The sequence below is a fragment of the Rhagoletis zephyria genome, unplaced genomic scaffold (assembly GCF_001687245.7).
Source record: "Rhagoletis zephyria isolate East Lansing unplaced genomic scaffold, Rhagoletis_zephyria_1.1 Rzeph_scaffold_02789, whole genome shotgun sequence".
Lineage (NCBI taxonomy): Eukaryota > Metazoa > Arthropoda > Insecta > Diptera > Tephritidae > Rhagoletis > Rhagoletis zephyria.
In genome coordinates this window covers 41,445-55,425 of record NW_016159873.1, presented here as the reverse complement: position 1 = coordinate 55,425, position 13,981 = coordinate 41,445, and the positions used below count along the sequence as shown (strand labels likewise).

Sequence of the window (13,981 nt, the reverse complement as noted above, 5' to 3'; positions counted from 1 at the left end):
GTAGGCGATGGATGTATCCGAACCGATGCCAATAAGGTCGCTGCCGTGAAGGATTTCCCCGAACCCAAATCCAAGACTACGCGACCATTGCAGCACCACTGCACGACTGCCTCACGAAAGAAAATATCAAAAAGTTCACGATGACAGACGATGCCAAAGGGTCATTTGATAGATTAAAGCAAAGCCTCATTTCGGCACCCGTACTGACACACCCTGACTTCGACAGACGCATTTTGATTCAATGCGACGCATCTACGGACGGAGTGGGTGGGGTGTTATTTCAACTAGATGACCAACAGAACGAACGACCCATAGCATATATGTCCGCTAAGTTGAACAAAGCTCAACGAAATTATAGCATTACTGAGCTTGAGTGCGACGCAGCTGTTTTAAGTGTCAAAGGATTTCGACCATACGTGGAAGGGCTACCATTTACTATTATCACAGACCACGCGAGTCTCAAGTGGCTCATGAATCAGAAATACTTATCTGGTAGGCTTGCTAGATGGAGCCTTAAGTTACAGGGATACAACTTCGAAATTGAACATCGTAAAGGTGCACAGAACGTCGTTCCAGATACGCTGTCATGCATGAATATGGAAGAAATCGCACTCAATGAAAGACTACTTGATGCATGCTTGGAGTCGCCCTATTTTAAATCGGAAGAGTACGGTAGAATCCTCTCACGGCTCGCCCTCCACTGGTCATGGTGGCATCCAAAAGACTTTATCACGTATACGCGAAAAGTATTACTGGCCTGGTATGGCAGCCGAGGTACAGTCGCATGTGAAAGGCTGCGAAGTATGCAAAGCAAACAACACGCAGAATTTCTTTCATAAACCGAACATGGGAAAGCAACATATAATAGAGCGACCTTTCCAGCGTTTGTATATTGAATTCATGCGTCCCTACCCACGTACTTGTGATGGTAATGTCCTTGTGTTCGTGTGTCTTGATCACTTTTCAAAGTTTGTGTTCCTTCAACCTATGAAAAGAGCGACGTCAGCAGAGGTCATAAAATTCCTTCAAAAGGAAGTGTTTCATGTTTTTGGTGTACCAGAGCTTATCCATTCGGATAACGGAAAGCAGTTTTTTTCCGAAATATTTGCTAACTTCTTAGACAAATATGGAACGAGACATATCAAGACCGCTTTCTATTCCCCTCAAAGTAACGCCGCTGAGCGAGTAAATCGGTCGCTGTTACAAATTGTTCGCTCATACATCAAGGATGACCAGAGATTTTGGGACAGACACATTACCGATGCAGCGTTCGCGTTGCGTAGTGCAGTCCATTCGTCAATAAACTGTTCCCCATACTGCGCCACTTTCGGTATGCCTATAATACAACATGGTACATCGTATGGGATATACCGAAAACTTGGTTCAGTGATGGACGCAGACTATGAGATAGACTCAGGGATGGACCGTATGCAATCGATAAGAAACAAAATATTGAAAGAGTTAAAATTGGCTCATGAGAAAAGTACCAAAGTTTACAACACGAGGAGTAAAGATGTCAAGTTCAAAATTGGGCAAGTCGTATACCGGAGAAATTTCAGGCAGAGCTCACAAATAAACCATTACAATGCTAAGCTAGCACCAAGACAAATTAAATGTATCATCTTAAGAGTAATCGGTAACTCCATGTATGAGCTCGGGGACACTAGCGGGAAGAGAGTTGGTATATACCATGGCAAAGACCTATTCGTCGCTTAATTACTTGTGTGTGTGTGTCTAATTATGGTGATTTGATCGTTATTAATGTTAAATGTTGTGATCACTTTAATTAATTGTGTATTTATATGTTCTTCCGACTTGACTATGTTTTTTTTACCTAGATGTATTCAGCTAATTATTTTTGTTCCTTTTAACATATCTACTAATCTGTATATATGGCCTTTTTCCCACTTGACTACGAATTTTTAAATTTTTTGATATTTTGTTTATTTAATTGGTTAGCTTATTTGATTATTTATTTATTTATTTATTCCCATATATTTATTTATCTTTCTATTTATCTATTTACTCTTATTTATTTCTTTTACTTGCATGACGACTTGTGTAGATACTCCTTTACTGTGATGTAGTTTAAGCTTAGTTACCTGTGATATAGATTTAGAAACCAGGCATCTGTGATATATGTATTTAGGAACGATATATTCGGTCAGGTTAAGAAGTGTCGTGTTGTCATGGAAGTTCAGTGCTAATAAGACGGTCAGCTTAATGAAACTCCACGAAGTCTAACTGGGTATGTACTCCGTAGGTTCACACAGGCATATCGCCAGGGCGGCAAAACCGAAGTTTTCGAGTTGGGCTCTTTACGCCAGCAACTATTGGGCATACATATGTGCAAAAAGACCAGCTGATCTGGAAGCACATAAGAACTAACGTCAACGACCGCATGCACATAAGCGGAATACAACATGGTGAAATGAACTGAAAGTGGCGCATTCCCGAAACCGCTACTTTGGTTTTACCGACTTTGACATTTATGGCGATACGTAAACAAACTTTTTGTTTAGAAACAAGTGCAAACGTATTGCAAACGTATTGTGTACTTTCAAGTGAAAAATCGAAGTAATTCGTGCGTTCTGAAGTAAAAAACGTTTTATTTGTAATAAAGACTTTATAAAAATGTCGTGTCGTGTGTTGAATTGCAGCAGCCGTAGAGGTAAAGCCCCCAAATGCAGTTTTTTTTTGTTTCCCCGCGACGACGCCTTGGCCAGAAAGTGGGTAGAGTTCTGCCGGCAGGAGAAGCCATAAAATTTAGACACCAGCGTAATATGCATGAAGCACTTTACGGACCACTTTTAAACACGACATGTTAAGTTGAAAACGTTGAAATACCACAAATTACAAACTAAAATCGTAGGTAAGCAAGCATCGACCACTTTCTGCAGGAAAACATGCGCTGCGACTAGATATTATCATTTTTTCGGCACCTGCAATACAAACACAAAAATTCTAAATAGTTAATTAATAAGACCTATTCTTTTGAACACATTTCAAGAGTGGTTGTATATTTTTTGTTAACGTAGTGCTTAATTTGCTATATTCAAAGATGGCTTGAGAAATTGGTGAATCGAGAAGAAAACACGTTTTCTCACTGCAAATTCACAACTGTCAACTCATTGTTCTTCGCCATATTCTTTGTTTACCCGTTGCCACAAATGTCATTCTGCGGGAATGCGCAATCTTGTATTCTATCGTTCTTGGGAATACAACCGATTTTGAGGGAGCGTAGCAAAAAGAATCCAGAGAGGAAGAAGACACTGGAGAAGCGAGATCATACTTACATACATAATTAGTAAACCTTCCAAGCACAGGAATCAACGCGGTAAGCGCAGCGAGAGCTTCCAAGCGCTCCGATCCAGGCGCTCTGAAAGTGGATTGTGTCATTTTTCTTACTCCCATTACACTATCTTTTTTTTTGCCTGCTATTTTAAATTACACTTTCTCCTGTCATTCTTCAATTAGTTTATTTTTGTTTGCTCTTTTTTATAATTATTGTTTCTTCGCACATGATCCGTTTATGTTAAATTTATTGCGAGAACTTTTCTTCAATTAGTTAATCCTTTTTTTTTGAATTTGCCGCAGATGTTTAGTTATAAATATGTACTTCTTTCTTTACATGAATTCCTATATCTAAGTTTTAATTTTTCTCCATACCGTTTTTTGGTTAGTTTAGTAGCAGTTATTGCGATTTTTTTTTCTTACCCCCATATATTGTTGTGTTTTCGATATTTTGTTGGTTAAGATGCGTATCCCCGAAGCTATTCCGTTGAATTGAATTATAGTTTTTTTGTTTTAATCGAGAATCCATTTAAATTTAGATCTAAAGTATTTGTCCTCCAAAAGGTGTCGTATCAAAGCGCGTGGTCCCAATGAGTTTGACCCTTCGACATTTGTCATTGTAGACCCAAATATGCTCCCTCTATGATAAACACATACTCTTCCATACTCGCTGGAAAGCTGTACATACGTACGTACATATTTTTTTTGTTTTTAGCAACCTGTCTCCCGCATGCAGGCGCCTTCATCGTTGGAGAGACCGGTGAGTACTAACGTACATGCATATATAATTATATGCATTGACCTATACTCTTGGTTTCTTGTGAAATTTGTACATAGAGGTAGTAGCTTTGAGATATCCACAGTGGCGTACATGATTATTGGGCCAGGTTCCTTTCGAATGAAGGCTTAGGTAGATAAGTATAGATCTAATTACAAAGTTGAAATACAAGTTCACAAGCAAGAATTATATGAATCAAAAATTGTTAAACTTGCCATCTATTTTGAATTAGTTTTCAGTTGAGGTCTAAGAACAAGGAATTTGAATTTAATGAATCGTCAAGCTGTAGCTTTTAGTACATATATAGTAATAGGTGAAATTATTGCAGATAGTATTGTTATTTTTGTAATGAATAAAATATTCCAATGTAGAGAACTTGAAAAGATTTAAGAATGAGTTGCTAAGATAATTGGTTTGGTGTGGGTGTTGCACTAGTGCAATAGAGGGGACATGGGTTTTGGTGACTTCAGACTGTGGACAGGGACATGACAGATAAAATGACATACGGACACTAGTCAGGATTAGGGAACTCTGCGATTTGAAGGAGTCATGGCAGAGTCCAAGGCTACGACGTGTTGATGGGGAGGGATGACTCCACCTGACAGGACTGGCCTTTTCTTCCATCATACCCTAACATCTATCTTACCTTTCTTATTTTTACCTCCACCTAGGCATGACCTATATTTTTGTTTACGTAGCTGAAGGTAAGGCTGAAACCCACCCATCCAACGAGCTTAGCCTGGGCTCGCCACCATGCCTTCCCACCTCCTCGCTTTACCCCAACAACCAGTTACATAACAGATGGGATGCTACAAGAAGACATTAATGTAAATGAGATTTCTACAATATAACATACAGAGTTATAAAGCAAATAAATATAATCTTGAATATTTCATAAATAACAATGATATTGACTTTGTGCTTCTATCTCAAATTTTTACATTTAGTGAGAACGATTTTAACCTAAAATTGCTTAATAATAATCTTTTGCACAGGTTTAGACAAGGCAGATTTGGTGGTGTTGCTATTGCCATTAAGAAACCGATACGTTTTAAAAAGATACAGCTTCAAACAAACCATGAAATCCTGGCCATTCGTACTGCCAATTTAAATCCAAATATTAACATTATCTCTGTATATTTTTGTCCCAATATGTCACTTGCCGATTTCACGAATGCGTGTAAACTAATGTTCGATTTTGCAAATATGAATAATAATACCATTATTGGTGGTGATTTCAATGCCCGCTGCTTTGTTTTCGGTGACACGGTGTCTCTACCGAAAGGAACAATGTTAAGCAATATGTTGTCTGCTACTAACCTCAGATGTCTAAATAACCACAAACAAACGTACTATCAATCGCTGCAAAACAATGAGTCGCACAGCAGTGTTCTTGATTTAACATTTTCAAATTTTGGAGTTGATGGCTCCACCTGGGATATATCCTCTGTATATCTAGGTAAGCGTCACCATCTTCCAATCATCTTTCAACTCCAGGGTCTGTCAGCACCTCAGTTCATACAGTTAAGATCCAACAAAAAAATAAATGAATCAATTTGATTTTTTATTTTTATGGAAATATAGCTTACTTACTAAAAAAAACCTGTAAATCAAAATTTCAAACTTTGGGCGTGTGTGAATCGGTAACAAAGCTCTATGGGGAAAGCTGTTGAATAATATGTTTAATATGGTGAGACAGTTTTGCCAATCTGCTGTGTGAAATGAAATATTTTTTGACAGCAGTAAATTTTTGATAACCGCAGATTTATGCGGAATAAAATATTACAAATTGAAGTGAAATTAATATTTTAAGAAAACATCTACCATCGTTGATTGCAATTCATGAATTTAAGCTTTTATTTAACGAAAAATTATACACATCAACAATCTTTTCGATTGTCAAAATTTTCTATGCATTTGTCAAAAATTTCACTAGCCTCACGAGCTACTGAAATTTTATTCACCTCATAGTTGTCAAAAATTTACTCGTCGCGAACTTTGTTACCGATTCAGACACGCTCTTTGTAGAACATTAATAAAAATTCAACGAATTTTAAAAAATGTTGATCAAAATTTCAAACTGTTCAATCACATTTTATAGAACATTTTAACAATATAGATAATATTAACAATATAGAATATTAATAGATTGGGCCGTATGAATAAAAAATAAACAATTGCTTTTTCTTAAAATTTCGTAACTTTTACTTCATTTTTGTTTGAATAAATCGAGTAAAATGTACGAAATTTTAAGAAAAAGCAATTGCTATTTTTTATTCATACGGCCCATTGTATTAAAAACACATTTATAGTTAGCAGAAGCTGCATGTTTTTACTACTATGAGTACAACTAGGAAATGTACGGTTACTCCCACAATTGAGCGTACGGCTCTGTTTTGTAAATATTCGTAATGTTTTACATGATAACATTTTTTTTGTTAATTTTGTTTTAAAATATGGCTTATGTTTTAGCAAATCCCATTTAAATCCAAGAATGATACTGTGTACAAAAATTAAGAAAAATTTGCAAAGTTTCAGCAAAATCGCGAACTTTCCAATACGAATTTCTAAAAAGAATTCAGGTATGCAGTTTTTTAGCCCATTAAATTTTAGTATAATAATGTGCAAATTTCAAATCTCTAAAAAATCTCGTTGATTTTTGAAAATTTTGTTTGCTGGCTGTCCTAGGCATTTTTTTTCATATAAATTCTGAAAATTTTTTATATGGAAAAAAATGCGTAGAACAGTTAGCAATAAAATTCTCAAAAATCAACGCGGCTTTTTAGAGATTTTAAATTTGCACATTATTATACTGAAATTTACACTGCATAACTGAATTCTTTTTAGAAATTCGTATTAAAAAGTTCGCGATTTTGCTGAAACTGAAAATATAAGCCATATTTTAAAACAAAATTAACAAAAAAAATGTTATCATGTAAAACATTACGCTCTACTTAATCTATAATTATACGCTTCTTGAGCAGTGCTTAAGTTTGAACTTCGGTTGTACGCTTTCATTAAATGGCGGTTCAAACCAAAAATGTCATCGCCGATAAAATAGAAGGGTGTTTTGGAAAGTTGTCCCTTTAAAGGCTTATCAGCAGGAAAGTTTAATTGGCCTCTTGACAAGTTATCATACAATGAGCTATTTTTGAAGGCCATGACGTCAGATGCTCTTCCATTCGCTCCGATATCGACATATATAAATCTGCTGTGTACATCAACCACTGCAAGAAGAGTAATACTGAAAAAGCCCTTATAATTGTGAAAATCTGATCCAGAACGAGGTGGCGGTTTTATTCGGATATGCTTTGCGTCGAATGCTCCCAAAGTGTGCGGAAATTGCCGAAGTGTTTCAAAATCGTTAGCCACATCCAACCACTCATTTGCTGTCGCAGGTGTCTTAAAGATAAGTAGATAATTATAATTAGTAATAACTACCTTGCTAATTTATAATAAGTAACATAAATAATATACCGACCGCTTTGCGCAAAATTATCGTATGTTACAAAACGAAAATTTTACAGAAAAGTGATTTTTGTATTTTTTTCTGCTTTGGCTAGCACCATCAATACCAAAGTTTAGATTTGCTGAGATAATTGAGAAACATAACTAAACGCAAGACTTTTTTGTAGAGAGGTGTCAACATTCTAATATCTGAGCACATATGATAATTTCGCCCACAAGAAAATATTCATTGTCACATACGATAAAATTTACAGTAAATTTTTGGGGTAGCTATTGGGATTTACGCCATAATATTTGAACAGGTGATTCGTTTTGGGTTGTAAAAGAAAGTTGCATTAAAATGTGAATTACGTAAAAAATGTAATTTTGCGCAAAGGGGTCAATATTATATATACATATCGTTACCTTAATATAGAAAGGCCCCATATATGATTTTTTTCTTTACAGAGCAGTTATATAACTTTATAAAAACCAAAGTTCTTCAGTGTCGAATTTATTCGAAACACTGGTTTTTAATAAACACTGAAACTAGTTTAATGATGTTGTAGTTGTTTTTTAATTCTTATCATGATAAAAACATAGTAAGGTAAAACCGTTCTCTCAATGCGTCGGCCTTGATTTCTTTTTTAAGTTTGCCAACATTTTAAAATCGTATAAAATTGAGAGTAAAAAAAGGAATTGTTCAAAGTGGTTGTTATTTGAGATTGAAAATGAGAATGTGTGTGTGAGTTTGTGTGTAAAATTTTAAAATTAAATTGCTTGCAAACGTCAAGAATTTGAAAAATTCCTCTCAGCGGTTCTACCTTCCTATTTTTTTATCATGATTCTTATTCTTCCTTGGTGAGCAATTTTCCCACTTTTGTACAAAGCGGAATTTCGAAAGAAAATTAGTTAGGGTCTTTATATATTAAGGTAACGATATGTACACTATACCTAATACCTAATACATATTTCCGAAAGTGTGTATACATACATGTATCAGTTGCATCCTAAACAGATGGACAAAATCAGCGAGAAAACATAACTGTGATAGGTGCTTATTGTAAGGCAATTGTAAGGTATATACAGGGTGCCCAGAACTCAACGTCAAGCCGAAACGGGGTGACATCCCATGTAGTTTGAAAATTATGGGCATTTAAGAAAAACCTAGAAATTTGGTCAAACTGTAACCATTTTTCGGTTATTGTGGTTAATTTTTATTATTTTTGTTCATTTAAACTTTGGAACCTTAACCCTAAATAACATTTCTAGAACCCAAGTCTAAAATAATGACACCATTGCCCCAAGTTTTCTAGAATTAAGACTATTTGTTAAACTGTGAATTTAAAATTTTTATAATTTGTCGACTTTGAAAGGCCCTCCTTTAAAAAAAGTGTACTAAGGTGCCTTGACAAGTGCCATTAAAAGTTCGCGCATTTAATCGGAATTGTAAAATGGTGCAATACTTGTTAGTTTCATACTAAAAAAAAACGAGTAAAAAAATAAAAACCTCAAGTAACCCGATTTTTGCTAACGCATTTTACTCAGTTCAAATGTTTTTTATTCGCACAAGCTCTTGGTAGGTTCTTAATTTTACGGCAAAATGATGAGAGAGATGGATAGTGGACATGTTTGCCATGAGCGAGCGAGACAGATAGTGACGCCACGCAGTGAGACGGAGATGCGTCGTTTAAACGCGTGCGAATGAAACAGATTCAGTCGCCATACCAAGCAAATGGCTACGCTACCGGTCTGACGCTGTAACGGCAACACTTCAGTTAGTACGTTTCGCTCATTCGTCTACAGCGCACCTTTCCGTATTCGCTTGTGTTGATTTAGTACTGACAACTTTGGCTTTTTGGACTTAGATTTTTGTGAATTGAATTTGTTGATTACATACCGGCAAATTTGGCTTCTCTCTTTTGGAATTGGACTTTTGTGTTGGCATCCTTGTTATCTACCATGCCTACGCGCTACACTTCACAAGAATATGCGAACATGCACCTCATTTATGGAGAATGCAGATGCAACGCAAGTGCCGCCGCTAGACTTTATCGACAAAGATATCCAAATTTAGAGCGCTATCCGGATCATCGCGTGTTTGTTAATGTGCACCGTTCACTCAGAGAGGGCGGCCAATTCCCGAATGAAATACGGGCTGGTGGTAGAGCTCGCTTTCCTTACGAGGAAGAAGTGTTGCAAGAGGTCGCAGATGACCCAAGTATTTCCGTTCGTGGAATTGAAGAAAGAACGGGAATACCCAAAAGCACTGCACATCGTATTTTACAAAGAGCCGAAATGCATCCGTTTCACGTACAACGAGTTCAAAGTCTTCTTCCTCGAGATTATCCTGAAAGGATTTCATAGAACAATGCTACAGAGGCATAATGAAAATCCCCAATTCATCCAAAAAATTCTCTGGTCAGATAAATCTACATTTAAAAAAGATGGTTACATAAACTTACACAATTTTTGCGAGTGGCATGTCCACATTTAATGCGAGAAGACAGATCCCAGTATCGCTTTAAAGTAAACCTGTGGACCGGAATTTTAAACGGGAAAATTATTGGGCCTTTAGACCCGCCTGAGAACTTGAATGGCACGAATTACCTACATTTTTTACGAGAAAATTTACCAACTTTGTTAGAGGACATACCACTAACAGATCGTCGCCACATGTGGTATCAACAAGATGGCTGCCCAGCGCATTACGCAGTGCAAGTAAGAGATTTCCTTGACCAGGAATATCCGGGGAGGTGGATTGGACGTTCAGGCACTATCTCGTGGCCAGCCCGTTCCCCAGATTTAAATCCTCTGGATTTTTTTTATTGGGGCGTTCTCAAAGAAAAAGTTTATTCAAAGCCTATTGAGAGCGTAGCCGAGCTGCATGAACGAATTTCTCAAGCTGCTGAGGACATCCACTCTCGAGGATATACCCTGCTAATAAGTAGATCGTTTTTAAGAAGGTGTAGGGCGTGTATTGAGGCTGATGGTAAGCAATTTGAATATTTATTGTAATAAAAAATTTTATTTCCCTATCTGACTTTTATTCCAATAAACCTAAACTAAACTAGGTCAAGATTTTTCATTATTTTATTAATTTTACTTACTTTTGTTGACGTTGGTAAAAGTGGCGTCACTAACTGTCTCGCTCGCTCATGGCAAACATGTCCACTATCCATCTGTCTCATCATTTTGACGTAAAATTAAGAACCTACCAAGAGCTTGTGCGAATAAAAAACATTTGAACTGAGTAAAATGGGTTAGCAAAAATCGGGTTACTTGAGGTTTTTATTTTTTTACTCGTTTTTTTTTTAGTATGAAACTAACAAGTATTGTACCATTTTACAATCCTGATTAAATGCGCGAACTTTTAATAGCACTTGCCAAGGCACTTTAGTACATTTATTTTTAAAGGAGGGCCTTTCAAATTCAACAAATTATAAAAATTTTATATTCATACTTTAACAAATAGTCTTAATTCTAGAAAACTTGGGCAATTGTGTCATTATTTTTGACTTAGGTTCTAGAAATGTTATTTAGGGTTAAGGTTCCAAAGTTTAAATGAACAAAAATAATAAAAATTAACGACAATAACCGAAAAATGGTTACAGTTTAACCAAATTTCTAGGTTTTTCTTAAATGCCCATAGTTTTCAAACTGCATGGGATAGATTTTTTTTCTGATTTTTCTCATGATGGATACAATCAATCCTGTCACCCCGTTTCGGCTTGACGTTGAGTTCTGGGACACCCTGTATATAGATGGGTTTTTGTAGGGGGCGAGGCACATCCCATAGGTGCACAATTTTTAATCAGTTATAGCTTTGAAACCGTAAGTCGCATGAGATTAATATTCGCTTTTGAGGCAAACACACACATTACTCTGTGGAATTATTTGTTTGAATTCTGCACTTAATATGTAAACTCATACTCCTGCTAAGCTCCCATTTGGTCTGTTAAGTGGAGTACCATCGAAAGGAAAGAACCTTAAGCACCACGAAATTGATATTTATTTTTGAGACACACCCAACGGGACTGAAAGTTAGCTGCTCCCCAAAGGAGCAAGTACGGAGCAGTACAAAAGCAAAGTAAAAAATAAATTTTTAAATTTCTAGCAATGCTCAGAAATAAATATCATTTTGAGTAGTAAAATAAAATATTTTCCTTTGGAAAAAAAGTTAATTTATGTACAAACATGTATGTATGTATTTTCGTATGTATACCGCATAGAAAAGAAAAAAAAACATGTTTATATGTAAGTACACTTAATAAAACCATCAAATGGTTTACAAAAACGCCATTCTTTTATTAAAACAAAAATATAATATAAATATTAAAATTTGCATGCATCGCTTTTTAAATGCTTTAGTTGAAGCGCTCACCAAGGGCTTCTTTGGGAGCAGCAAGGGAGCGCTTCTTTCTAATGACACACAATGTTAAAATACAATGAAGTATGAAATTAGGAAGTGAGCGCTTACTGCTGAATATGGAGCGCTCCAATAGAACTAATGGAGCGCTTCTGGCCCCGTTGGGCATATACACATTACTCTGTGAGTCTTTTGTTTACATCATATACATGTGGGGCTGAACACCTTTTGCAGAGAGCACCTTTCTGAGTAGGCGGCCTTTGGCCGCACTTAGGGATTATAACCAGTGTTGCCGCGCATAATTTTTAGTGGTAGCCAAATTGCTTTAAAAAAGAGCTAAAAAAAGTCGTTGTGGCTAAAAATGGTAGCTAAAATTTTTTACTTACATATACATATAAGTAATGGTATATAAAAATAATGAACTTTGGAAAATTTTATCCAACCAAAAACCTTTTTGTATAAAAGGGGAAATATACGACACCAGCTTGCTGGTTCCATCAAGTGATTGTACCATCAGGCTCGAAGCATATAACTTACCAGCATGCTGGTACAATATTTATTTCTTTACAAATGAGGTCGAGGAAAGATCGAAATGATTAGAGCCGAAATTTCATAATTTTTCTAACATTTTGTTAAACATTGTTTGTTTTCTGTAATTCACTACCGCAATATCGAGAATTTAATCTTCCACAAACACGGCTTTGACTCATATAGTGCAAGAAATTTCCGCCAAAATACTTTTTACTTAGAAAATTGAGCTAATTTCACCATTAACGACATCAGCATGCTGGTACAATCACACCACAAGAACATACACGGTCAATCGACTTGATGGGTCATTTAACAAATTTAGCATATTAAGGGCCGTGAACTTATCTATTTTAAACTATAGTTAAATCGTTAACAGATAAGTTAACAGCCCCAATACTTTTACAGTATGTATGTTAGTTTAAAAATTCATCTCTTACATAAATGCAAAAAAAAAAACAAATTAAGCATATACAACTTTTTCATGCCAAGGATGAATAAATTCTAAAAAGGGCTAAAACAAGGGCTAGGGGCAATTTTAAATTTATGTGGCCAAAAAAAGTATGTGGTAGCTAAATCTAGCCACCAAAGGGCTAAAACGGCAACACTGATTATAACCCTCACTAAGTAGTTAGAATTCTCCTTTTTGTATTGCCGAAGAAAGGTGCTGAACACCTTTTGCAGAGATATTTCGTGAATATTTTTGTTTACAGCTCAGCTCGGAAACTTGCAAAAGTACCATATTTCCAAAGTTATTAATAAATTAGTGCACAGATATAGTAGATTTGGTTTTTATAATAAAGCGCGAACTCTTGCCTACAAGTGTTTCTAAAATTCTTTTTATTCGAATCACGCGTTTGGGCACAGCAACCCAATCGTTGTACAAATAAATAAACAGTACCCCTAAACAGTACCAGAAAATTAACTCACCTTCAAGTATTCATCCTGAAGAACAGCAATTAAAGCTTGTAGTACTTCCGGTAAAAAATTGCTAATTGTCTTCCGCGAAATATGTGTTAAAACTCTGACGACCGAAAGGAATCCCCAGTCGCTAGGTAGCGGAGTGTAACAGCAAGGCGAACTCTTGAGGTTATGGCACATCTCATATTTGTCTCAATTTTCTTTATTCTCGAATTCACCTACATACATGCATGTACATTAGAGTGGTCCAAAATAATAAAGTCGGAATTTTAATGCCGCCACCCCCTAGGATTGTTCTGAACCGAAAATAAATATACCCCTATTTTTTTTATTTTGAAATCAATAAATATTTAGGGAGTGCCCACAGCGCTCAAAGTTTTCCATGTATTGTATATGGGGAAAAAACAAATTTTCGTAAAAATGGCATAAAACTCTTGAAAATCAATATTTTTCAATCGTTAAACTGTGGTTCTCTTCAGGAGACTTCAAATATTGATATCCAATTGTTTATTTAACCATTTTTTATGATTAAAGATTTTTTATTGGTACCCCCATTGCATTTTCAAGGACCCATAAAATATAGTCACCATGAAAAAATTGTTAAAGGAACAATTGGGTATTATTACCGGGAATCTCCTGAAGAT

The 13,981-nt window shown here is 35.8% G+C and overlaps 1 protein-coding gene across 1 annotated transcript; it reads right to left on the bottom strand.

The window, feature by feature from the left end:
- Positions 1-6,944: 6,944 nt before the first annotated feature.
- On the bottom strand, positions 6,945-13,609 carry LOC108367725 (uncharacterized). The gene is made up of 2 exons (XM_017622411.1): positions 13,347-13,609; positions 6,945-7,474 (listed from the first exon to the last, which is right to left on the bottom strand). Exons 1-2 carry the CDS (start codon positions 13,515-13,517, stop codon positions 7,016-7,018), a joined length of 630 nt encoding a protein of 209 aa, XP_017477900.1. The 5' UTR covers positions 13,518-13,609; the 3' UTR covers positions 6,945-7,015.
- Between the last annotated feature and the right edge of the window lie 372 nt (positions 13,610-13,981).

What these genes read in the sequence shown, in the direction of transcription:
- LOC108367725 (XM_017622411.1), bottom strand. Translation starts at nt 13,517, where the DNA reads ATGTGCCATAACCTCAAGAGTTCGCCTTGCTGTTACACTCCGCTACCT. An exon ending in TTCAGGATGAATACTTGAAG is followed by an intron (nt 7,475 to 13,346) that starts GTGAGTTAATTT and finishes CTTATCTTTAAG; the next exon opens with ACACCTGCGACAGCAAATGA.